Source organism: Camelus bactrianus, chromosome 8 (genome assembly GCF_048773025.1).
Source record: "Camelus bactrianus isolate YW-2024 breed Bactrian camel chromosome 8, ASM4877302v1, whole genome shotgun sequence".
NCBI lineage: Eukaryota > Metazoa > Chordata > Mammalia > Artiodactyla > Camelidae > Camelus > Camelus bactrianus.
The window spans coordinates 5,042,083-5,070,045 of record NC_133546.1 but is presented as its reverse complement, the minus strand read 5'-3'; the positions used below and the strand labels follow the sequence as shown (position 1 = coordinate 5,070,045).

Here is a 27,963-nt window from a genome sequence, read left to right as displayed (position 1 = left end):
TGCAGCCTAGTGGAGAAGACAGATAATATACAGATAAACACACTATTTTACAGTTACGGAAGACACTATGTATCCCATAGGAGGAGAATGTCCACTGTCTCTGGCTGAGTTCTTTGCAGCCTCATGTTTGTACTGTTTCAGCTTAGTGTTCTCTCACTGGGGAAGGCGCCAGTGGCCCTTCCTGAGGTGAAAGTGGACACCTCATGGCGAGTGTCCAAGGACAGCCTGGAAGAGGGTGTGGCAGCCAGGGGCCTCCTGGCTGTGCTGTGGAGACCCCGAGACTGGCTCTTCCCAGAGCGGCTCTGTAGGACTTGCTTTTCACCAGCAGGAGTGTCCCGAGAAGCACCAGATTCCAACTAAGCAGGCTGTATGCCAGTTCTAATTACCCGCTCCAGTGATTCATCCATTATTATGTGTAATAGAATTAACTGTAGCACTGAACCCACACGTTTGTGGATTATTTGCCATTTTCCTCACAGTTTTCAACATTTTAAAAATCTGTGTGTCAAGTCAGAGATTTAGGAATAATGAGATTTCCTTAGATTTGTCCTGGGTCATGGTTTGCTTATAATAAATTGACACTGGATTTCCTTAAATAATTTCCTGCTTCCATTTTCTTGATACATTCATTCTGTAAAAAGGAAAGGGAATATTTTTGTGAGTATTAGTCCAGAAAGGCTACCATTCTTAGAGATTGTTCGATTTTTTTTTCCATATTTTTACTCTTATTTGCTAAAGAATTACAAAGCATATAGATCTTGTTTCAGATAAATGAAAGAGTCGGCATATCTATTTAGGTCTCTAATTCTCTTTGTCTTCGGCAATTCTCTGATGCTTAGTACAAACTGCTATTTTAAGCAAACTGCTTTGTAATTTTGAGAGTAAGATGTGGATGAAATTTGCTGAAAGCATTAAAAATCAAGGTACTTAGGACTTATTTTCCTCTTCAATTTCAAGTTTGAGATTTTGCCTTTGATTTGTGGGGAAAAAAACCAGGCAGTGCTGAGACTCCAGTTCCCCTCGAGGGTTTGGGGCTAGCTGGTTCTGTACAGGGCAGCCTGCAGGACAGAGTTGGGGGCAGCTGCTTGGGGAGGGGCGCAGACCAGGAGGGGTCCACCGCATTCGTGCTAAGGGCCCAAGTTAAGGTCTCAGAGTTTGTTCAGCAAATATAGAGAGGTAGCCAATTTAGACAATTAAGAGCAGGAAAAAAAATGATATTTTTTAAAAATCAAAAATCAATTTGATAAGGGAGGACAAAATTAAAGTCTATTACATTGAAAGCCTTGTGTATGAATCCAGAAATTCAAATCCAGAGGGAAAAATCACATGTATTTAACCAGCCAATGTCCTTCCACTGCAGACAGTAGTCAAGTAACTTTCTTTCCCTGCTTATTGCACACTTACACAATACAGAATACTGAAAATTACAATTTGAGCTACCACTCTCATCTGTTTCCACAGTTTATGGAATCTGTCTAATAACAGACACAATTGAATAACGATGTTTTCCCACAAACTATTCTGGTGCAGTTTAACTGTTACTGTTGTATCAAATGTAAACTTTCTAATTATTGCATTGCATTGATAGAGCAATTTTATAAAATGATTATTAACTTTTGTAACACCATTAAGCAAAAAGATGCACGGTAGCAGATATATGCTGGATTAGAAAATAAATACATAGATATTTTAACGTTTAAAACACATGAGAGTCCTCATGGTGTGGTGGCTGTAACTCCATGTTGTCAGGACAGCAGACAAGTGTTTCCCGCAGGTCACTTCCCATTTTCCCCCATCACACGCCCATTTCATGTAAAGCAACCATGAACTTGACTCTGTTCTCCTCTGACCGTGAACTCCTCGGGGAGAGGGGGGATTGTACCCAACTCATACCAAGAGTACCTAGTTTATAGCCCATGGGAACACTCAGTAAATATTTGTTGAATGAGTAATGTTGCACAGCTGGAAACCTCAGGAAAGAGGTACGTGCCAGGGCACACAGAAACAGGGCACAAAGATGTTACAGCAAATTTAAGATGATCTGGAAACTTCTCCCCAGAACAAGTCTTCTACAGGTTGTCTGTTGGGACTGTACATCTGCTGGAAGCCCTGAGGTAGGCAGGGCATTTCTCATCAAAAACTGCAGGATACACAGTAGTATACTCCTGTGCTTCTGACAAAAGGGAGCCCTCAAGATGAACTATGAACCCACTGGGTTTGCCTGAAAGGTGCCTGAACCTTTGAAAAGCTACAGTGGATTTGAATGGAAATGCACATAATTTGAGGATGAGAAATTTACTTTTTATCTGGGCTGGAAATAGAGTGTGACTCTGGTTGCATCTGTGTTTCATACAAGCTCTGCTTGCAGGCCTTCTTATTTATCTGAGGTTTGCAGAACATTTTTCCCCTAGATTTGTCTGACTGCTCTTGCTTTTTTCAGCTTTAAATATTGAGAAGATCTAATTTCTGTACAATATCACATTAATTACACTGAAAATTGTGCTATATTTAATGATGCAAGTAAATTAAAAAGTGTTGGCTAAAATCTGGAAATGTTTCTCTTAAGATCACTGTTCCAAAATCTCAACTGAATTTCTAGATACTTCTTGTCTATCTTAAGGGAACATTTTCAAGGTGATTCTTGATGTACTTTTAATCTCACATGAATAAAAGAAATCCTAATATGTGTGTTTTAGGATATCAGCCACTTAATTCTCTCTGTTATTCAGACTCTGCAGGATATAACAATCCAACCCCACAGTTAGAGAAGGGTTCACCTGGATTTTCCCCTAGAAGATATCATGGCAGGTTCAGCAGAGAATAATTTGGAAGTAACTTTCATAAAATTTCCTTCATGCTTTTCATGGCCAGTCATGAGATGACAGAGCAAAATTTAGAAAGAAGCAAGTGTTTATCCCATAAGCCCAGTGGGGTGGGACTCCTTCACATACATAAAACAAGCAAAGCTTATTTCTCATTCATGTAAATGTGAAAACAGGTGCTTCTGATTGGTGGTTTCACCAACCTCTGCCCCTGTCTCTGCTTTCCCACCTTTATCACTGGCCTGCAAGCTTGCCATGCTCCCTGCCTCAAGCCAAGGGAAGGGACAAGAGTGTGAGAACCACACCGGCAGTCCAAGGGCCAGCGATGGAGGGGGCTCACGCACTCTCTCTCACACCCAGTTGTCTAGAAGTTAGTCACATGCTCGTGCCTAAACCCCAAAAGAGGCTGGGAGAAATAGTACAGAGGTGAGCCCCAAATGAAGCAGAAATTAGTGAACAGCTATCTAATTTCTGTACCATTATTATAGCCAGGGAAATATAAGCAGAAAAAATTGAATTATACCTGATCAAAAGAAGTCTATCATGAAAGATCATCTATTATCAGATCCATATATGAATGTCAAAGACTCCTGAGAATCTGTCCTGCTATAGTTTTGGTTTTTATAGGCCTTTTTTTGTTGTTGTTTAAAAGCTGCTGTATCAAAATTATGGAAGGTATCAGAGTATCTGTGGGCACCCTGGAGCTCAACTCACACCTTCCAAAGTTAGATTTTGATCATTTGCCCCTCCACTGGCGGACAGAGGGCAGCGTGGAACACAGGCTCTAACAGAGCTGTTTCTCAGAATCATGGAGCCCTGGGAGAGAGCTCGCTGTCCACGACAACCTGTTTTCGTGTCTCAGATTTTACCGCTACTTTCTGTTCTGCTAATGAGTCAAACTGGCTCCATACCCACAGTATTTTAAATTTAGCTAACTGATAAAAATTCTATTTTTGTACAAAGCTAAAATTATTGAAAATGACTTCAATAATGTAAAGATACTGGTAATGCTTTGCTTGATATGAAATTATAAATCTTTATCAGGCATATACATGCTAAGGGGAGGCATTGCAATAATCTGTTTTTCTTCTGCCTATTTCAGTCAGTCCAGTTTTAAGTCTCACTTTTGAAGTAATATGACAGTTTTCTTACAGATTTGTTAGCAGTGTTATTTGACAACCCACGACTGAAGTAGACAGAATAATGGTCCCCAAAGATACCCACGTTTAATCCCCAGAAGGTGGGAAAATGTTACCCTACATGGCAAAAGGGACTTTGCAGACTTGACTGAGGTTAGCCAGCTGGACTCAATCTGAGAATAATGTGGTTGGTCCTTATAAAAGGGAGGCAAGAAAGTTAAAGTTAGAGAGAAGAGATGTGGCAGTGGGAGCAGAGGTGGAGTGAGACGCTCTGAAGGTGAGAGAAGGGAACATGAGTTAAGAAATGAAGGCAGCCTCTGGAAGCTGGAAAAGACAAGGAAGCCGATTCTTCCAGAAAGCCTCCAAAACCACTGCGCCTTAATGTCTAATCCATACGACACATTTTGGACCTCTGACCTCCAGAATTATGAAATAATAAATTTCTGTTGTTTTACGCCTCTAAGTTAGTGATAAGTTGCCATAGGAATATGATGTACCAACTGTTTTAAGCCAGCTTCTCTGAGTGTATCATGGTCTATTTATGCCTATCTTTGTCATTTCTCAAAGTTAGTGTCTGTAACAGATGCTTTTAAAAAATGACCTTATCCACCAGCTGTTCTCTCCTTTATCGCCAGGGGATAAAGATAGTATGAGGCAATTGTGGTAAATACATTTGCATTGCCAGTGATTTGGATTGCATTACTTAAGAAGGAGATTTTGACTCAATTCTAAGAGTAAAAAGGGAAGGTATGGCTTCTGAGAAAATTTCCTTACCTATTAAGAAGAGACAATAATGTTAAACTTCGATGTGCTTAAAAACATAACCTGCTTCTGGATGTTTCTATATCTCATTGTGTTTCCTGGAGCTTCTGCAGCCATTTTGTGATTAGGATGGGAACCAGCTGACCCTCCATAATAGCACAGGAAAACTAGAAACAAGCTGGCTTCTTGATGATAATGTTGAACCATTCAATTAAATGACCAACTGTGGAGCTGCCCTAACGTGGGGCTTCTTGATTCATGCTGCTGACTAAGCCTAATTGATTCAGCCGAGTAGGTGTTTCTTGGCCATAGCTTCCGACCTTCCAGCAGGGGTGACAGGAGGAGAGTAATTATAAACAAGAGAAGGTGGAAGTAAAAAGAATCACATGAATGATAGATGCCAGAAATTTTGTAAAACCAGGAGGAAATTAGTTTTAATAACTTTAGTAAAATAAAGGTCATTTATTTATTGGTTTGCATTTTCCTATTTCTTTTTACAGCCAGTTAATGTTACTTCATTTAGAGTGAAGGAGATGAAATCTTGTTCTGATATAAAATATGTACTCAGAATCACATATGCATCACTGTTAAACTCTGTGCTTTAGAAGGTCAGAGTGTCAGGGCAGTCAGGAGATAAATTTTGTGGATTTTCATGGCTAATCAAGTTATATGATGTGAGAAGTATATCATATATGAGAAGCATATGAGAAATTTTTCTATGAGAAGTATATTTCTCTGTATGTATAGAATTAGCCAAAAAAAAAAAAAAGTCTTTAAGATAGAGTAAGTCACAATATGAGGTTTCCTGTGGCTTGTGAGAGCTAATCATGTGCTTCTCTTCCCAACTCCACAATCAGTGATTTCCAGCTGGTAGACTGAAATTGGCCATGGTGGGAGTTTTTACACCACAAAAATCTACAAATGCTGCTAATCAGAGCTCCCCTCTCCAGAAGCCAGTTGTTACACATGTACCAGCACATCACTGGAAGCCATGACAGTAAAGACATGGTCTCTACCCTCATTGATGATTCTGAATTTTAATTACTTTAGACGGTATTATTTCTAATCATAATATAATGACACAATTAATATTTTAATCCACTAAAATCAATCTGCTCAAATTTGCTGAAATGATCTACTAAAATTAATTGCTAATGCGAATAGTACATTGCAGGACTGAAGGCTTAACCATCAGAAACATTTCCAAACTTATTTTGTTCAAGCTTTTCTTCTCTATTTTTCATCTCTCTCTACGTAAAAACTAGCCTCTCAGGCATTAACGCTGAGGAGTTCCTTAGCTCTCCGGTTTCCCATAGTTCCAGGCCTCATAGAGTGGTAATATATACTGTGCTGAATCTAGCAACAGCGGCATTCTGGAAGCTGCCAGGCTGCATATTGTGGGTCATAACACATAACCCTGGAACGAAGCAGGACCTAATAGACTAATAATCTGAGCCTTGTTTGACACATTTCATGAACTGAAAGTGCAGGAGACTAAATGAAATCAAAGGCCCCTTTCAGTTGAGAAAAAGAACAATGAGCCTAAGTAAGTTAGGATTGATGAGCGGGCAATTCAATCACTTTCTGCCTTCGGGCAAGTCATTTTAACCTAAATGGAATTCTGGTTCTCACTTGTGAATCAAAAAGGGGGTTGAAATGAATGATTCAAAGTCATTCAAAATGACATGTTGCTCCCAGATGACTAAATCCAGGAGGTCTGAAAGCAACACTTGCTTGACATAGTTTTCAGAAATTTCCAGAAAAACATAGTACAATAAAGGGCATTTGATCCAGACAGGGTGGAGTAAATTCACTAAAGAGCAATTCGTTCATTCATTCATTCACTCATTTTTCCATGCATGCTTGCATCCATCCAGGTCTACGTGACAGACCCTCTGACGTGCTGTTCTGGTTCAGATATAAAGAGAGACAGACTTAACGAAAGAGGCAAATTGTAAACATGTATGTGTGTGTGTGTATTTGTGTGTGTGTGTGTGTGTGTGTGTACTGAGTGATGCTGGGAGTAAATGCTACCTATGTGCAAAACATTGTAACCCCCTTTATTGTCTGTGATTGTTCTCTTCTTGCTTTAGAGACTTCATTTCCACTCATGAGGTCTGGGAGTTGGGAAGAGGGGAGGAGAGACATTTGGAACCGATCCTGTCTGAGTGTTTCACTTCCATTGCTCCCTTACCTCCTTCTCAGTGGGCATCACCTAGCTGTAGGAGGAAGTTCAGGTGGCCTCACAAGAACAGAACAGTGTCTGGAATCAACCTCATGTCGTCCTTCTCTCATTCCCACAGACATTCAGTTAAGCTTAAAGGTCATCTTGCAGGGTCCTTTGGCTTTGTATCTGTTGTAGAGGCATCCATGGTTGAAGTTGGTTCTCGGTCTATGCTCTTGGCATTGATAATGCTTAATGGCTGTTTCTGAAGCTTGGCTGCTGGCTGAAGTCCAAATCTCAGATCACAAGGGTGCTGCTAGGAGTCAGCCAAGCCTGCCATCCTGTCTCTGGCTTGGAGCCATCCTGTCTCTGTCTTGGAGCCATCACCTCCGGTTGCTGCTGTGACTTGAAACTTCCTGGGCTGTGCCCTGAGAAACCAAGCACAACTGGCAACCACTAGCCTCTGTCAACACATTCATGCATCCTAGGCTGTCCCTCAACCCTCTCATTATTTACAACACACCCATAAGCATGTACACAGGCGCTCATGCCTACACGTGCACACATGCATGCACGCACGCACGCGCACACACACACACACACACACACACACACAGGGCTCCCATCCAGGGGGGAAATTCTGGAACTCTAATGCTGACTACCTGCTCTTCACTGTCCCCCTCCCCTACCTCTACTGCCTCTCCCTGGGTGGGAGGGGTTTCCTCCTGCTTCCCTACCCCAGCGAGAAAGGCAACAGGAAAGCTAGTTCATATTACAGAACAGGTAAATACTTGGGTACACGTTCAGTAATTACTCATGTAATTATAATGTGTCTAATGCTATTATAGTAGAGCAAGGTGATAATAATCAATGATTAGCATGTACCCAGCACTGTTGTAGATGATTTACATGAATGAACTAATGTTTTATTTACGACAGGCATTTGGAGCATATACTGCTGTAATTCCCACTTTAATGAGGGCACCAAGGTGACTTGCCCAAGGACATACAAGTAATTAGCAGCAGAGGCAGGGGCAGAATTGGGATTTAGGCTCCAAAATCTACTTAACTAGGCTCCAAAATAATCTTAACTACCGTTATGTGAAAAGGATTCAGCATTTGTAAGATTTCATGAAGAATAAATAAACATAAAAATGAAAAAGCACTTCAGGCATACAATAAAGCAAGACATAGTCACCCAAAGTAAGGTACTTGGTGTAACTGGAACTTAGGTTGTAAGAGTGAAATGTCAGAACAGGAGGCCGGAAAGGGAGTTTGGGGACAGATTCTGAAGAGCTGAGTTCACTACGGTGAAGAGTTTATAATATACCCTGTACACATCTGGTGAAGGACATTTTCAAGACAAGTGACATAGACAATGTATTTTTAGAAAGTCGGTCAGGTGGCACTCTGAAGAATGAGCAAGAGACAAGAGTGACTGGTGTCAGCAGATCATCTGGAATCTGCTCATTGCTTAATTCATTCAGCAAATACGAGGTGGCCTGTACACCAGAAATTAATATGGAGTGTTACAGATCAAAGAGTGGATGGAATATGGCATCTGGGGCTCCCACTGTGGTGCAAGTGACAGAATGTAAACAAACGTACAAGCTTAATAAATGCTCTCATAGAGGCAAGTACAAAACACCCTGGTGCTACAAAGACTCAATTCTTCCTGGAGAGGAGGACAGGGAAGGCTCTCTGCCCTGGGTGCAAGGTCGTGTTCCATGGAAACCAGAAACACTCGGAACACAGTTACATTCCTTCAAGTTTGGCAGTAAAATGACGGATCCTGTGTGCCTAAAACACCACAAGTTCTTAATAAAAATTAAATGCTTTGTGGATTTGCAAATCAAGTATCTTAGCTGACCGTGTTTGTTGTACAGTGAAATGGGTGTTCAGCAACCATTGCTTCAGAGTGTTGTTTGTACTTCCAAGCTAAGAATGGTCAATTTATTCAGCAAAGTTTAAGACTCATAGGAGGCAGGTGATATTAAGTGTCAACAGTGAACCAAACACAGTCCCTGTCCTCAGGGAGCATACAGCCATCTCTTCAGAAACCTTGCTGTAGGTGAAACATGGTGGCATGGCAGAATCTACATAAGTGGCCGTGTAAAGTTAACAACAAAAAGCAATGAGCACGGTCTAGAGAACCCAGGAGCAAAGAGAATAGGCGATGAAAGGAATTTAGAGACAGAAAGAACAGAATCGCAAAGAGCATGCTAAATAGCAGTGCTTGATCTTCTCTAAAGAAACTGTCTGAGTGGACGTGGGAGGCGGAGTTCACTGTAAGAAGGGAGATACCACCTCCCCAAATTGTACAATGAAGAGAACAAAAATGACCCTTTCACTCTGTGTGGTTTTAAATTTACTCTTCATATTATATACTAAGAAGTTCAGTCTTTCTTATGACAAAGAAAACATACTAACATTTTTTAGAGCTCTGCTTGGCTATTGTGATTTAAGATGCTTGTTTCCAGAATTGTAGCCTGGTGTACAGATTGTATATTTTCCCAGGTGTCATTGGTATACAATTCTAAAACGTCAAAATAAGTTGATTGTCAATATCACATCTGCTATGAAAGAAGTGCAGACCCTCAGGTATGCGGCCTAACGTTAAACTCCAAAGCAGAGATTCAACAAGGCAGACATTTTTTCATTAAAAATTGGCAAAGGCTTGTTGATAAAAATGGAATCAAAAATTTTATGTAGTTATTTAACTGACTTACATACATATTTGCAGTCTTTTTATGTTGTGTAATACATATTTGCATTCATATGTTATTGCAAATAACCATCTTTTATAAGAAAGATGGAATCTTCAGCATTTTGTGTTTTTGTCCCCTAAATTTACTGTTAAACCACACAAACCCAGAAAGACGGTGTCCTTTTCTATAAAGACGTTCTGACCTACCTTAAAGTCCCCTGAATCGCTGGCAGACGTTGACGTGTGCCCGGCTTTAACCTGTGAGCTCTCTGGGCTCCGTGTTCTGTGTCCTTCACAAATGACTTCCGTTCTTCAATCACTTTAAACAAAATGACAGCAAGACCAGAATAGTTTAAGAAAATGTTGGCATACCCAAAAGAAATTTTCTTTTCTCTATGAAGGGAACAGAGCAGAATTTAAAGAATACAGTAAACATAGAGGGACTAGACTGACAACAGCACTTTATAAAGAAGCAACTCAATAATGAAGACAACAGAGGGCTCCTTTGTTTTACAGTGTGCATCTGTCGAGCCCTCCTGCCACCCAGGCACTGTTCCCAGCTTATTATACGTATTCACTCACCTCATTCCCTGGGAGGCAGGCGCTGTTACTGTCCTATTTTACAGATTAAGAAACTGAGGCTTGGGGAGATGGAGTAGTTTGTGAGCCATCATCTGCTAGTCATAGAGGAGCCTTGATTCACCTCTAGAGCCAGATGGCCTCTGTACTCCTCCACCCCACCTCCCTCCTTACTGAGAACCCACGGTTCACAGTAACAGCCTTCCCCACACATGCCAAGACACGATCAGGCAAATCAACATTCATTTTAGTAGTCTGTTGGCATCTCCCCTGAAACCTTTCCCATTGTCTCCATGCACCAAAATTATCTCTCCTTTCTTTTCAGTTTACCCAATTATATAGTCCAATTCTTTCAGTACTTGGAGAGGAGCAATTAGATGTTCTAATTTTATCTATTTTTTATTGCAGTGTAGTTGATCTACTATTGATTTCAAGTGCACAGCACAGTGATTCAATTATATATACATATATCTATTCTTTTTCAGATTCTTTTCCATTATAGATTATTAAAAGATACTGAATATAGTTCCCTGTGCAATATACTAGGTCCTTGTTCTTTGTCTATTTTATATATTGTAGTGTGCATATATTAATCCTAAATCCAAGTTTATCCCTCCCACCCACCCCTTTCCCCTTTGGTACCCATAGTTTGTTTTCTATGTCTGTGAGTCTATTTCTGGTTTATAAATAAGTTCATTTGTATCTTTTTTTAGATTCCATATATAGGTGATATTATATGATATTTGTCTTTAACTTACTTCACTTAGTACGATCATCTCTGGGTCCATCCATGTTACTGCAAATGGCATTATTTCATTCTTTTTTATGGCTGAGTAATATTCCATTGTATATATATATACTACCACATGTTCTAATTTTAGTTATACATCAAGATGTAAACTGCATGTAAACTGAAGCATACCTAAGGGTATTTTGCTTCTGAAAAGAAACGAAGTGAAACTTTGATAAATCTGCAGAGATGGGTTTATCAGTAGGTTCTTCCCAGGTCTCCTCCTCTGTCATGACTTCCCCCTTCCCTTCCCCCAGGAGTTGCACAGAATGGAGAATAGACATAGACCTGAAGGTCTGCCAGCCTATGCACAGGCCTAGCATGAGAATTTGAGAGGGAGAAACATAGTCTTTCTACACAGTGATAACAGGCTTCTCTTCAGGAGTTAGTTCAAGTTCCTTTGTAAATATTCCTCTCATTGCAAAAAATTGTGTTGATATTGCCATGAAACAATTAGTACCATGGCTTGTATTTCACAGTTCACGTACCTTATATCACAAACTTTGTCAGTTTTCATATTTCCAATAATTATTGTTTCCCTCATGATAGGTTAGCAAAGCATTCAAGCTATATTTTTCCTTAGTGCAGAGCTCATGAACACTGGTGTCCTGCATGATTCTCTTAGCTCCTTGGCCACCGAGTCCCCTGCCTCCCCTCTTCTCCTGAGGACAGTCCTCACAGTTTCTTTTGAAGATTTTCTCAACTCACACTCTTAGAAGACCATGATCTCTGTGAAATGACTCTGAAATCTGCCTCACTAGTCCTGACCCATTTCCAAACCCCCCAATTGTATCTTAAGTCTTTAGCCATGTCCACCCAGAGGTCTCACAGTCTACATCTCAAACTCAACTTATGGCCTGTAATATGTCCCTGCTCAAGCCCTCTATTCTGACAACATCAATGTCATTTCACCTGTCCCATGTGTTGGACACCTATCTATTATATATATTCCATCATGTTTTTTATTCTCCATGTCCAGTTAGTCATCCAGCCCTGTAAAATATTCTTACTTTTTTTTCTTACATATCTCCTATCATTCTCAACCTACCCTCTAGGCCAGTACCACAATTTAGTCCCCTCTCTAGACTGTTAGCTGATGATTCTACCCCTAGACATTAACTCCTTTATTCCCCAGTCATCCTGGACTCTTCTTCCTCTCTCTCTCTCTCTCTCTCTCACACACACACACACACACACACACGCACCTCAAAATGGTTAAACTGTAAATTCCTGGAAGAAACCAGGGGAAAAGTTTCTTCACACTGGTCTTGCCAGTAATTTCTTGGGTTTGATACCAAAAGCACAGGCAACAAAAGCAAAATAGACAAATGGAGCTAAATCAAACTAACCAGCTTCTGTACAGGAAAGGGAACAATCAACTAATGAAAAGCCAGTCTACAGAATAGGAAAACACATTTGCAAATTTTATATCTAATCAGAGGTTAATGTCCAAAATAAAGAGGAATTCCTGCAACTCAATAGCAAGGAAACAAATAACCTGATTTTAAAATGGGCAAAGGACTTGAATAGACATTTCTCCACAGAAGATATGCAAAAGGCCAACAGTATTTGAAAAGGTGCTGAACATCACAAATGATTAAGGAAATGCAAATGAAAACCACAATGAGGTATCACGTCATATCTGTTAGGATAGCTATTACCAAAAGACAACAAGTATTGGTGAATATGTGGAGAAAAGGGAACACTTGTATATTGTTGATGGGAATGTAAAATGGTGCAGGTGCTATGGAAAATAGTATGGAGGTTCCTCAAAAAATTAAAAATAGAACTACTATATGATCCAGCCATCCCACTTCTGGGTATATATCCAAAAGAAATAAACTCAGAATCTCAAAGAGATATGTACACTTTAATGTTCATTGTAACTTTTTTCATAGCCGAGATATAGAAACAATCTAATGTCCATCAATAGATAAATGGATAAAGAAATGTGGTATACACATACAATGGAATATTATTCAGCCTTTAAAAAGAATACAACAATTGTTGTATACAACAATGTGGATGAACCTAGAGGAATTATGCTAAGTGAAATAAGCCAGTCACAGAAGGGCAAGTACTACATGATTCCATTCATATAAGGAATCTACATTAATCAAATTCATAAAAGCAGAGAGTAGACTGGTGATTGCCAGAGGTCTGAGGCATGGAGAAATGGGAAAATGTTGTCAATGGCTGTAATGTTTCAGTAGACAAGATGAATAAGTTGTAGGCTATTCTTTCTTAAATGGTTATTTAATCATATCAAGCTCTTTCTTGAAAATCATCTTTATTTCCCTCCTTGCCTAAAGGATCCAGTCCAGACAGAGTGGGCACAGCAGGCCCCTTCTTTCCTTTCCAGCTCTCCAACATCCCCTGCCAGCTCTTCCCAGCTCAGGTCACAGTAGCTCAAACTAGTCATTGTCTGACGATGCTGTGCCCTGTTCTCACTTCTGCACAGGGTGGATTATTTGCTCAGAATGCTGATTTCTTCTTATCTTGCAGGAATTAGCAAGGTTTCCCTCCCCAGTGAAACTTTACCTGTTTACTCAGCCCATAATTCTCCCTCCTTTCTCTAAACCAAGGCTTCGTCCTATATCTCTTGGTGCACCCTTCATTGATGTTTACTCAGCTACTACCTTGAAATTTTACTTAAATTTTTGTCGTATTTTCTTCTCAGAGAACAGAAATAGAGAGGAAATGAACATCATTCAGCACATGGCATCTCATTTAGTCCTTACGATAGCCTTGAGAATTAGCTATCTTTTTACACACAGTGAACTAAGCCCAGCAGAAGCTCAGTAACTTTCTGCTAGTCACCGTTTGAAAGTGATAGAACTCACTGCATACAAGCGATGGATTTGAATACAGATCTGCCTGATTCCAGTCCCAGACTACTGTCCATGAACGGAGTGTGTCAATTTGTTTGTTGTTTGTTTTCAATAAGTTGTTAATATTAAAATATGAATCAAAGGAAATAAGTCATATTTCTCTGAACACACTTTCATTTTTTTCCCACTCACTAACCCCAGTGCTCCCTGACATCGGCATAGCACTATAACTAGTGTAGTGATTCAGTGTATTTTTTTGCTTTTTTTTTTTAGGTGAAATTTTAACTATAAAGAACTTTAATAAGTCTGTAACTAATCCCTGTAAAGTATATACATAGCAAAATTATGCACTGATGTGAGAGACAGCCAATACTGCTATCATAGTAACTTCTTCTTAAAATTGCTTCATGGCGTTAACTTCACCTGAATAATCCTTTCCAAACCTCTTTAATTCTGCTTATTTGTTTGAGTGTATTAAAGTTCACAGTACATTCTCTAATTCATGGGGAGTTTTTGTAAAATAATGTCATGTTTTAACATCAGCGGTAAAAGCCACAAATAACCTATATCTAACTCTGTTTCAATTCCTAAAACTGTACTAGGACCTTCTAGGCCTATCAGATATTTCTCGCTTCTCTGTTTAATGAACACTCGTTATCCCCAAATACAATTATTCCCTCTCTACCCATGAGAAAATTGTATTATTTTTAGCATTATACAGAAATGTGAAAAATGAAAGAGAAACTTTGAAGGTGTGTTTTAATACACATTTTGCTCCTTTTTAATCCACCCTCCTGATTTAAAAAATGTTATTTTAAAACTTTGGGGAGATTCCTTTAACTTGATGAAATGTGATAGGAAGTGGGAATGTTCAAAGCTACAGAGCCAGGGATTCTTTCTTTTTTATTTATTACACTTGAGAGCATCACTCATTGACTGCTGCAGTTGGGAACACACAACTCCTGGATAATAAAGGTTAAGTGTGCATAAATTCGAGATCTGCTTACAACTGACCTTTAGCTGTCTTGTTAGCACTTCTGACAGAAACTTGAAATAAGGTTATTCCATAAAGCAGTTTGAGTCTCCATTCCCAAGTCCAGATTTGTTACTCAGTAATTAATATCTTCTAGCTAGACAAAGCCTTCAGTATTTGTGGTGTGACAGCAAGCCATCGACGTAGTGAAGAAAGGTGAGCAGGTAAATGGAAAGAAAAGCTGGGTTTGGATTCTCACTCTGTCACTGCTTGGAATGTGGCCCCCACATGTCATTTCAGCTTCTCACCGTAAGAACGGAAAGCTTGCCTTGAATTTAGATTGAATTTGTAGATTAATTTGGACATAATCACTACCTTTGTAACTTTAAGTCTGCTCATCCATGAGTATGGTCAGTGTATTCATTTGTTCATAGAAGACTGCTCCTTTTTCTATTTATACCTGTCAATAATCTTTTGTAATTGTCTCCATATAGTCTTATGTATTGACTGTTAGATTTATTACTAATTACCTTAAAGGGTTTGTTTTCTTCATTTCTTGCTATTGTGAACATTAAAATTTTTTTTCTAAGTAGTTTTTAATGGCATATAGGAATGCTACTAAAAATAGTGTATTGATCTTTTATGCAGCAATTATTCTGAACTCTCCTCCTAATTGAACTTGTTTGTAGATTCTCTGGGTATGCCATGTAGATAGCCATATCATCCTCAAATAGCAAGAGGGCTTTTTTTCTCCTCAGTCTTTATATGTTTTTTTTTCCCCTCATTAGCTAGAACCTCCAGTACAGCATTGAATAGAAATAATGGTAACAGTCTTCTTGTCTCTTTTCTATGGATTTCTATAGATTTCTCCATAATGGGAACGTTCCTAAAGTTTCACTGCAAATTATGATATTTGTTGTAGGTTTTTGCTTAGTGTTTTTAATTTTAATGAATGATTTTATCAAATGCTTTATCTGCATCTATTAAGATGATCTAATTTTTTATCCTTTAATCTAAATATTCTAATATTTCTGCACTACAGCCAATTTGGCCATAATTTTAAACATACTGTTAAATTCAATTTGCCTTGTATTTTATTTTATACTGTGAGACTGTGCAGTAGTTATCTGATTTTAGTGGCAAGGTTATGCTGGCCTCGCATGGTGAGTTGTATAGTTTTCTTTTTTTCTATTCTTGAAAAGAGTCCGTAAATGGGCATTTTTTCTATTCTTTTAAGGTTAAGTGGTTTCATTGTGATTTAGTTCTTAAAAAGTTGTTATTTCTATAAGGATTCTCTCTTTGATCTGTAAGTAATTTGAAAGTGTTTTTAAGTCTCCAAATGTGTGGAAGTTAAAAGTCTGGCTATCTTTTAGTTAATGATTTGATATTTTATTTAATTTTCTTCCAAGAATGTGACACATATAATACAGATATTTGGGACTCTCTTGGCACTTACTTTGTGGCATAATATTCATTTAGTTTTCTAAACTATCTCATGTATGCTTATGAAGAATGTGTTTTACCTAATTATTGAATGCAAGTTTTTATATAGATCCATTCAGGAAAACTTATATCTAAAGTTTATCTCTAAATTTCATATTGAAAAGTAAACAAGTTATAATAATGAGGAAAACAGAAAAGAAAAGTAATAATGGGGGGCTAGCCTATCAGATATTACAATCTATTAAATAGTTGTGATAATTAAATCAAAATAGTACTGTTTCAACTTCTAACTAGTGGAAGACTAGTCAGTAAACAGTTCGGGACAACTAGGTAGCCACTTGGAACAAGTTGCTGCTGGAAACATAGGTCACACCTACACCAAGGAAAGTTACAAATGGATGAATTAGATTTAAATGTAAAGAAAAAAATCATAAAAGTACTAGAGTAAACAATTGTAAAATTGCCTTTTCTAATTGTTTCTATTTTTTCTGCTACAAAATAGAGTAAAACTTTTCTAATGATGATGCAAACTTCAGAACCCGTGAAAGATGAATTCTAAAACAAAAACAATCTGCATACAAAAGGAAAAATTGAACTCCCTGTCACTCACAAAAGATGAATCTCCCTAATATAAAAGATCTCCTAAAAAAAAAAAGTCAATGACACAGTAGAAAAAATTGGCAAAGGATATGAAAATACAATTAACAGAAAAGGATATAAAAATGGCTTTCAAAAGTATCTTTCAGAAGTGATTATTTCTCACAGTAAGATAAATGCAAGTTAAAGTAACAAATATCATTTTACCTATAATATTGTCAAAAATCAAACTTTGTTAGCATTCTCTTTGGGTAGACAATGAAGGAAGAGTTACTCTCATATATTGCTGATGAGAATATAGTTTAGTATCATCCTTATGAAGCACCGCTTGGCAATATCTATTAAAATTTTAACTATATATACCCTTTGATAAAGCAGTTTCTCTTCCAAGAATGTATCCTATATCATACTTACTATTTTCTTAACCATACCTTTATTTTCAATCTTTCTCTGACATTGTATTTTGAATATGCCTCTTATAGACAAATTTAGAATTAAAGTATATTTTCCCTCTCTTGAGAATCTTAGCAAGAGACTTTAATTCATTTACACTTACTGTGGTTACTTACATATTTGGATTCATCCTATGTATTTTCTTCTCTCCTTGTTTTCTCCTGGAGGCGGGTGGGATGTTTAACCAGCCTTCTATGGGCTGATACAGCTTTATTTATTCCCTCTACTACATTCTATTCTCTTAAAAGTTAATTTTATTTCTATTCTTGCACTTTAATATGGTTAATAAGTCTAAAGTCAATCAGTAATTTTATTTTCTTCAATGCAAGGACCTTACTTTGACTCAGATCACCTTCCTCTCATCTTCTCTACTCTTCCTTTCTTGTATTACAGTCACTTTTAAATAATTGTAATGATAATTTTTAAATTTTTTTATAGTCAATGCTTATCTAGTCTTATCAATTTGTTTGACAGTTGGATATATTATCTCCTCCATCTCACATCCTTGTCTTGTGTTCACCTTAATTTTTAGTAAATTTTATCTTGTGTTTAGGATTATGATCCTTGGGTTAGAAAAGCAAACCAATTCAAACAAACAAAACCTGTCAGTCTCATGTCTTGTTCAAATACATCTAATTTGTCTTTATATTTGAATGGTGATTTAGCTGAGTATTGCATTGAAGATTAACAATTATTGTTCTTTCAGTGCATTGAAGCATTTTTATCCTGTCTTCTGGCCTCTAATTAGTTAATGGGAAGTGTAATTTCAGTCTAATTTTGATTCTTTTTATGTAGTCTGCCTTTTGTTTCTAGTTGCTTTTACATCTTTTCCTTGACTTTGGAGTTTTGTAGCTTTTCTCTTGAAGAAGTGTCTATAAATGCATCATCAATCTTAAGATTCACATTTTTCTTCAGTTTTGAAAGTGTCTCAACCATTATTTCTCCAAATACCACTTTCTCCACAGTCTATCCTCTCTGGAACTCCCATGAGTCAAGTGTGGGAGTATTCAGGTTGGGACTTCTGTGCCATCCTTTCCATTGCCTTACTCCCCTCTGTCGACTCTGTGCTGGCCCTTCAGTTCTGTGATCCAGACCCCTCATTCTCTTTTCATCCGCAGCCGGTCTATTATCCAAACAATTGCTGGATTTTAAAGTTAATGATACTGTATGTTTTATGGAAGTTTTATTTAGTTATCTTTTAATGAAATAGTCTTCTATGTTTTAAGCATCTTTTAAATATTTATTTTCAGATTTTTTTCTCTTATTCCTACTTGCTAGTTCCAGAGCTCACTTCCATGCTCGCTGGTCTATTGAGTCTTCCTTATGGTGAGCGCATTACCGTAGAGGATTGGTGACTTTTAGTTGGGGGTTGTCTTTTCTGCGGCAGCCCCATGTACCCGGATTATACAGGGGTTAACATTGTTGCATTTGCTTTTATCTGGGCCCCAGAAGTTTCTTTCTGTGGTCTGTAAACAATTTTTTTCTTAATTACTTGATTTTAGATTTCTCTTTGAGACTCTATTTCTCAGAGGTGGTTTTTTCCATCAAAATTTTTGTCAAACATCAAGCTCAATTTCCTTTTTCACAAACTCATAGAAGACATTTTCTGGTCCTCTCATCACAGGTGGAATAGCCCTTCAAGGGTCCAAGTTGTATGTATGAGTTTCAGCTTAACCCTCTTCTTTTGCCAAATGCCCTGTTTTTCTGAACTCTTGAGACATTAAAAGCTCATCCTAAGTCTTGTGATCTGGTCTGTGTTTGACACAATCTGCAGTCATGCAGCATCACCTCTATGACTCTGATTTTTGTTTTTAGCATCTGAGGATCTTCTGACCTCAACTTTGATTTAACATATTTTGGTGTTTTTTAGACTTTATAACAGTTTAAGGGTCCACATCATCCTTGTCTGCCATCATGCATGAAATCTCTTTTTTAACACTGAAGAGCATTTTTCATGTTAAAATGTTTTACTCTTTGTATCAAAAATGTCATGTACTGTTACAGGATTTTAGTGATATAGCCAGTATCATTGAGAAAATGTAAAGTGGCATAAATTATTTTCAGTTATTTATTACAAATGCATCCACACACATTTGAAAAAGAGAAGTACAGCCATGTTTGAAACATGTTATAGAAATCATCTATAGACAGTGCTTAATGTCTATAGACTTTGTAAGGCCTCTTACAGAAACTCAACAGCTACCTTAAGGATTGAAAACAGTAAGTTAAAGCTCTATTTTAGAAATGTCATAATAAGTCTAGATGATGTCATAATATATAAATAGATAAGTACACGTTTTCAGATTTTTGTGATTCTAGACAAGATCCTCGGTTATTACTCTAGGACTCATAATAACAGACGTTGTTATATAAACAGATTTCTTTTGCTAATTGAAGCAAGGATATGTAAAGTATAAGAATAAGTTTTTGATTTGAGTTTTTAATGAAAATCATTACCTTATTGTGTTTCTGACCTTTTAGTGCAACATTACTATATTAAACATTTGTTATGGGGATAAAAAGGCACATTTGATGGGACAGATGAAGTCAGAATTGTATTGCTTCTGGCCAAAGGTCACTGTAAGATTTAGAGATTAACATTTAGATACTATATGATCGTTAAAAAGTTACAAAGCATAAATTTGAAAGAGAGAAATTCTGTGAGTAAAAACACTTGATGTTCCTAGAGTTGCTATCCAAGTAGTCATCAAGCAGTGTATTACCTTGAAACTTCATCTGATATGTTTAAAACAGCCCTTGTTTTTTGTCCCACTTCAAATAGCTTTCTTTTAATTCTGGCATTCTTGCACAAACTTTAAAGAAAGATTCCCAAATTTTATAAAAGTTTGAAAATTACTATTTTTACAGCAATACTAAAGAAATACAAAGTATAATTGTTAGTAGAAAGTTATCTTAAGAGAAACATAATTTACGTAACTGAAAAAAGTTTATTGCTAAATAGTAAAAATGATCTTTTGTACATTTAAATGAATAAAGGAAGCCAGCAATTTAGAAGACCTCTAAGGGATAGTAGTCACCATGTGACAAATGCCCACACAAAGATAAATAGGAATCCCCTAATTTATCTCTAGTTTAAATTTTCATTTTAATCTTGAGTTATTCTCAACATCTAGATATTTTAGAAACATGATCTTGTATTATTATTCCAATGTATTAATTATAAACATACATTAATATATTTGGTTTTTATGATACTATGAAAACCCAAAACTTTAACTTCTAAAATTTTAAAGTAAACAGAATAGCAAATTAAGCCCTGAATGATTTCTAGTAAAATGAGTGTAAAGAGAAGCACCAAGAAGCCCATCTGATTGTCTATTAAAATACTCATAAAATGCCTGAAATGTAAACAATCACTGCAGTTCTAATAGAGAAAACATGGCATTTTATGTGTAGGATACAAAGATTATAGAAACTTATGTACGTCTTCATGCTGCAGGGTCGGTGTTCAACACCAGCCCCTCTGAGCGCCCTGCCGTGGTCCCCGGGCTCCGTGCCAGGTATGGTCTTTCATCATCTGGCCATCGTTCCTGAGCTGAGGATGCTTCTCAAAGAATTAGCACAGAGGACAGATTCAAAGGTCAGAATTAAAACTGAAACACATGCTTGCTGCGTATTCACCTATTATGTGCAAACACCCTTCTCAGCAATGACAAGCTTCCCAAACAACAGAACTTAAGGAACTGCAATGAATAAATGACAAGGACTACAGAGAAAATCAAACAGGACCCTAGGCAGTGGTAAGAGGGCCTCACTGCACTGAAATTTAGATGAAAGGAGTCGCCAGCAACTGAAAGGTGTGGAGACAAAGGGAAGAGTGCATTCAAAGAAAGTCTCTAAGGAAGAATGTGTGAGGCCCTGCTGGTCTGGGGAACAAAGGGCACCCGTGTCTCCAGGGAAGAGCTGCAGAGGGACAGTGTGAAGTGAAAGGACTCAGGAACAGGTCAGGGGGGAAGCTCTGGTGGGACGTTAGTCAGAAGCACAGCAGATCAGGACCCAGAAATATAGAGAATGGAAACAGGAAGGAAAAACAGAAAAAGATTTGTTACAAGTCTGTCACAGTAATCCAGGTAAGGAAATTTGGTGGCTTTCCTTACTAAACTGGTAATAAACAAAACGATGCAAAAGTGAATGAAATAAGGATTTGGTTGGAGATAGAATCAATCAAATTGCTGATGGATTGAATATGAATTTGAAGGAAGGAAATCAAGGATAAAGCCCAGTGATGAGGGTGTGGTGTCAGGAGACCGAGGGAAGACAACTTCACAAGGTTAACTGTGTCATGCTAATGAGAACTGAGAAGGTCCTAGAAGATTAGACAAAATGAAGGTCACCGGTGACCTGAGTAAAAGAAATGGTGGAGAAGTGAGTTGAAGAGAGAACGAGAATAAGGAAGCATAGACACCTTTATTGTGGAAAACAGTGTGAAAATGGTGCAGTAGCTAGAAGGAACTCCTCAGATAAAAAGAAAAATACAGTAAAAAGAAGTTAGATACATCATTAAAAAACAAAACAAGGTAAAACAAATGCATGCTAAAGCTCCTGGTTGTAAATGAACTGTAAGAAAGCTTCCCAAGGCCTAGGCCAAACTCATCAATTGAAACAATATTATAATAATAAAGAAGAGACCTTAGAAGGTATGTAAGCAGAGAAGAAAGTGACATACAAAAAACTACCCTGTAGCAAGTAGAGAAATATCTATAGTGTTTAGAGATGTTTTTGACCTCAAAAGATGATGGCAAAGTGTCATTCCATTATTAAGGCAATAGATCTGCAGTGAAATAGACTTGCCAAATAATTGATAAACAGGTCAGAAAAAGAACTTACACGAAGAGAATGTCTTATAAGAAAGAACTGCCATGGTCAGTGAGGAAGGAAGACTTAAAGACCTAGACATAATCTTTTTATTTCTCAATCTCTCTCACTCACTGAGTCTTTCATTCAATTTTGCTGTCTTTCAAATGCTCCCTCTTTTTTTCTCTTCCTTTATCTTTTCTCCCATTGCTTTTCTTTCTTTTTCAAGCCTTTTGAAATTAAGAATCATGTATATGCTCAATATTTGTGTTTAAAGACTTGTTATAAAATGAAAGGGGGAAGAAAACAAATCCAGCTATAAGCTACTCAGAAAAGATGCCCTTTAGACATTATGTCAGAGGAAGGAAGAAAATAAAAGGGTAGTAATATTAGTATTTTATTAGACTAATCAGTTACAGGAATATTAGTACTAGATTAAGAAAAACTGCATTCATAATGATAAAGAGATAAAGACATGAGGATAAAGGGACCAATTCATGAGGGAATTACAATAATGCTAAACCCTGATGTGCCTAAAAACATAACCTGGGTAGTATCATGTCCTGCAGCCAGACTGCTTGGGTTCAGATCCTAGCTCCAGCGCTAACTAGCTGCAAACCTTAGGCAAGTTATTAAAACTCTATATCTCAGTTTCCTCATTTGAAAATTGGGATACCATTAATACCTGCCTCTTAGAGCTGTTGTGAGGATTAAGTGAACTAATACACAAAAGTATTTACAATAGTGTCTAGTATCAAGAAACATGGCATTTTTATTGTTGATATTGTTAATGTTGTTGATATTGTTGCCCCAAATCATACAAAAAAAAATCAACAGAATTCCAAGAAAAATTGGTATGTCAGTAATCTTAGTAGGAGATTTTTAACTTACTTCTTTAAGATAAATATGTTCTACAGTGTTTGAGAAAGCTATGAGATGGCTGCAATAAAATATTTACACAAGCTGCTTTATCTTTCAAGTCATCACACAGAAAATGTAAATAAAACAATCTACTTAACAAAACTACAAAATTGAAAGGAAAAAACAAATGAAAAATGACATCCAAGGACCAAAAAATAGGATGACAGGCATTAACTAGACATAGCCATAAATGTGAATGACTTACATACTAAAATACAAAGTCTTAGGTCATATTAAATTACAAAATTTAATGATTTGCTACTTATAAGAGACATATGTAAAATTGAGACAATGCGTTAAAAAAGAGAATTAACAAAATCACAAAAATATAAATCAAAATACAATACAGATGATACTATTATTATGAAGTGAAGTTACAAGGTGAAATGATAGATAACAACATTGTACCTTTTGGAGCTGAATGATGTAGCAATAGTATTTTTAATTGTGCAAAATAATGTTCTAAAATGTTTTCAAACATACAAAAATCCTTGAGAAAGTTGGTATTAAATATATATTCCATAATCTTTTACTATGAATAAAGGAAATTTTATGAATATTCACAGAATATAAAAACTGATGTCCATATATACCTTCATTTGAGATTCATATTCCAAGCTCCACTTCTAAGAGGGCATCTGAACATTCTATTCTTGACTGCTTACTTCCTTAGTTGGCTGAGTGGTTCCTGAGCAGTCTGGAGACAGACCTCCTGCTTAAGGAACTGTAGAATAATTGATTCACCAGACTCACTGTGAGCGCTCAGAAACGTGCTGGGATTGTTACCAGTTACTCACACTCAGGGGCAGACAGGCACATGGCTAGAAACTCCAGAATGCTGAGAGGGAGCTGGAGGGCATAAAAATCTCCTAACACAAAAGGGTTTCTCTAAGGTCCTGATGGGTTCCTTAATTATAAGGTGATAATTGGAAACTGAGCACATTCATAAGGACTTGAAAACCAGGGAAATTTGTACCTCTTACTGGAAACGATGCATCCTTTGCTCTGCATGGGTGTGTTACATCCACAATCTGAGTCTGATGGCTTCTTTCCACCCATAATATCACCACCACTTGTCACCTTGCAGGTAGTAAGTCAGGTCATGGATACTCTAGACAATAGAGGACCAGGCTAGAACAAATCCTGTGTGAACAGTTCCCAACATACCATGTCTTTCTCTGTTCTGGAATTTTTGCTCCCATGCCTTTTGGTGCTGGATTCTATTGCAAAAGATCTGGACAAGAAGTCATGCAGGCATTACTGAGGGTGTTCCACAGAAGTGGAACAATGATACATCTCTGCTCCCAGAAGAAGCAGAAGAGAGATTTATGATATTTTGAATTTGAGGAGTCAGTGGTCTATTTAGATCCAGCCCACTGTGTGTTGTCCCCATTTTTCCTTGATGGCACCAACGTTCTGCTTGCCGTCCAGGCTCCACAGGACATCCACGGAATCATATTTTGCCCCTCACTCTTACATTGGCCAGGTCCTGAAGAGAGGTATCTCATGAGGATATATGAACATGCAGCCTCTATGATATTTTTGTTACAAATTCAGATGCTAATCTCTTTTCAACTATTTTTTTCATTTTATTCTTATATCTTTTCAGCATACATTCTATGGACTTCTGAGTCCCTTTTCAGTCTTGCCAAATGGTAAAAAATTAACCTAAGAACTCCAAAACAAATACTAAAATGCTCCCAGTATACATTATTTATGATTTTAATTTGTGAAGATTTAAAGGTCAACGATTTTTACCTCACTGCTAATAACGTACTTCAGGTCGCTAGGTGAGTTGGTGAATAAGATCCTCCTGGAGTTCTGAAGACCTGGCTTCTCCCAGGCCGGTGGCCCTTTGCAGCTGGCCCAGCTGCGCCTCGCCTGACTTTGGTTTTCACGTGGCATTTCTTCTCTCTCTTTTCAGGTAGAAATTGAGAAGCTGGATTACCATCATTATCTGCCTCTGTTTTTTGATGGGCTCTGTGAAATGACATTTCCCTACGAGTTCTTTGCTCGGCAAGGAATCCATGACATGCTGGAACACGGGGGGAACAAGATTCTTTCTGTCATTCCACAGCTCATTATCCCGATGAAAAGTAAGTGAACAGGTGAAAAAGCATCACTCAGTTTATATGGTGCCACTCTTTGACAACTCGCTAATTAAGCAATAAGACACAGCAGACTGAGGCTATCCCCAGGTTCTGCAGGAATTCTTATAAATAGACTCATGGGGCCAGGCATTCCAAATCTCCTAATATATCCCATCATTGATACTGCACCGTGGCTTAGCAACATAAATAAACTAAATTGCATAAGGTTTACACTAACGTAAAATGTTCCATAGCAAAGACACAGGCATTAACGTTAATGTATACATTCAGAAGCAAAGTGTATAATGTACAATATAAACACACTTATGTTTAGTAGCCTTTAGGTAGAATTCATAATTTTAAGAAAAAACATCTAGAATGGAGAAAAGATTTATGTTATCAAATACTTGAATTTTTTTAACTACAGCAGATTATCTGGGGGACTCTAGAGTAACCCTGTCACTGGCTTTACCTGTCTGTGTATAAATGAGATTGTGCGTCCTTCTGTGGTCGGTTTATTCTGGCCTGAGTCCCTGCTGACTAGTCGGCTGAGAGCACCCCTTCAAAAGTGATTCTGAGATTTTCATTTTCCAGTGCGATGGCCTCTCAAGGCTCTCAAATAAGACCCTTGGTCACTTCCAGTCCAGCCTCCTCACCTGCTGCCATTGCTGCTGATGGCGCTTATGACAGAGCCACCCTACTGGCACGAGATCCCAGGAGGGGAGGCCGGCCTCTCGTCAAGTCCAAATGGCCGGGCCTGGCCCCCTCACCACCCGCTCTCACTCCCCCAGACTCTCCCTGCACCAGAGCTGCCCACCTGCACTGCTGCTGCTGATTGAACGCAGAGGCTGGTGCCTCTGAGCACCTCCGGGTGGGGAAATCCCACCCCTTCCCAGCCAGAGCTGCCCCAGGAAGGTCGCCCATGGGATCTGGGCCCAGAGGGACAGCAGGGCCCCGCTTCCCCCACCCCAGGTTCCGCTCACTCCCGACTCCAGGCTGGACCACTGCCCAGGATGACTGATGAGATGCCTGCCTAGTCTCCTCAGATCCGGGGACCCCACCCTCACCGTCTCGGAGGTAGTCTTGCCATGTGGTTTGACAAAACAGAACAAAATAATCCAACATTGGGTCATTTCCCCTGGTCTGGATTACTTAACCTTATCCATGGTCACTTTTTTTATTGATTTGAATTGTGTTAGAATCCTAGATTTTTGTCAGTTCTGCCGTCCTGTTTAAATTGAGTCAACTTTAAAACTTGCTCTCATGTCTTTGAGATTTCTGTAAGAGATTTGTAACTGACCACTCCCAGTTTCTACCAAGACATAGAAAGTGAAACCAAACAAGAGGACAGTGCTACCTGCTGTGAAAAGCAATATGGACAGAAAACCGACGCTTTAAAAGGGACTTTATTAAAAACCAATTTTCCTTTCCCCTCATGCGTCAGCTGCATGAAGGGCTGATCTTTAAAGGCCTTCAGGAAGGATATATAATACTGAGCTACATTCAAACCTTTTCCAAATGTGATTTATTCTTTCTAACCAGTCGTCATTTTTGAACTTGTTAAATTCTAGTTGAAATGCTACATTTTCTAAAGATGAGGCCCAAGTTTTATTGATAAACAAAAAAGGCCCAGAACATTTTCCCCAGGACTTATCTTGAAAGTATTTTATCCTTTTCTTCCTGTGCCCATCAGAACAGCTGTAATAGTCTGTCCTTTTCTTTAAGGTAAACTGTTCCTGTTGGGATCCTGGCCTGCTCATTAGTCTCTCATAGCTCCATAAACACTGAAGAGCAGAAAGAGAGTTTCTAAGTAATATTTTAATTATACCATTTACAATGAAGACGTTCCAAATATTGTATGCCAAAGTGAATTGATTTCCAATTTGATTTAAGTATTTTGAAGATACTTAAATGAGTTAAGAGAGAAGTGATGTGTTCTCAGGACATACACTCGAGGTCATTTGCTGATGAGTGAAAACAGTAAGAACTCAGTAAACATGACTTGCCAGGAAGTAGTAACTGCGTATGACTTTGATCGTTTAAGTTTCCAGGACCGATGAAAACTTCTTGTAGATATCCTTGCTTGCCTTCCTGGGCTTCTGTTATATACTGATCCTGAATCTAACTCAGCTTGCTTCTTCTCAATCTACATCAATAAAAGCCAAGCTTTTCTCATAGAAGAATAGTGATTAACTATGTAAGAACATGCATGGTTTCAGCACAGAGTGAAAAACATTAGCTGCATAAACTGTTTTCCAGGTGGAATTCTGAAACGAAGCTAACTGATCCAGAAGCAGGCTGATGCACATAACTGTCAAAGCACGTAGCATCTGTGTGTACCTTGTTTTCAGACTGTACTGTTAGTATAATTTTGCTCATTCGAGGGGTAAATTAACCTCACCATCACCAACCAGCAGTTCTTTAACAGCTTTTCTTGAATTCTAACTAATATCTAACTAACAAGGGCAAAGCAAAATATATAAACTCCTTGTGAAACTGTGAACAGGATTATCTATTTTCAGAACCAGGGGTTGAGTTCAGCTAATTAAAAGGCTGATAATACTGGAATGAGATATGGACACACATTCAGTGGCTCTAGGATTTCTAATATTAAAAGATAAGAACACACTTTTCTTTTTCCTTCTCTCCTTGGCTCAAGGCCCCAGGTGGGGTCATCGAGTAATAACAGAACAGTGCACATCTCATGCCTTCTTCCATTTAAGCTGCTTTATAGCACCTCTACAGGTGCTCCCTTCCCCTCCCACTTTCTGATTTCCACCTTCTTGAGTTATTCGGGGTCAGAAACAACAACAAAAAACCAATATAAAGTAGTCAGGGTTGGCAACGGAGCATTGATTGCTGAGAGCAACAGCAAAA

General features: G+C 38.1%; 1 protein-coding gene across 2 annotated transcripts in view; it reads left to right on the top strand.

Moving 5' to 3' along the window:
* Positions 1-27,963, top strand: part of PACRG (parkin coregulated) — a 448,401-nt gene that overhangs the window by 208,866 nt on the left and 211,572 nt on the right. For both annotated transcript variants that reach the window (XM_045524592.2, XM_045524591.2), the window contains exon 3: positions 24,921-25,092. In XM_045524592.2, coding sequence (XP_045380548.1) covers positions 24,921-25,092 — 172 coding nt within the window. The remainder of the gene's footprint in view (positions 1-24,920; positions 25,093-27,963) is intronic.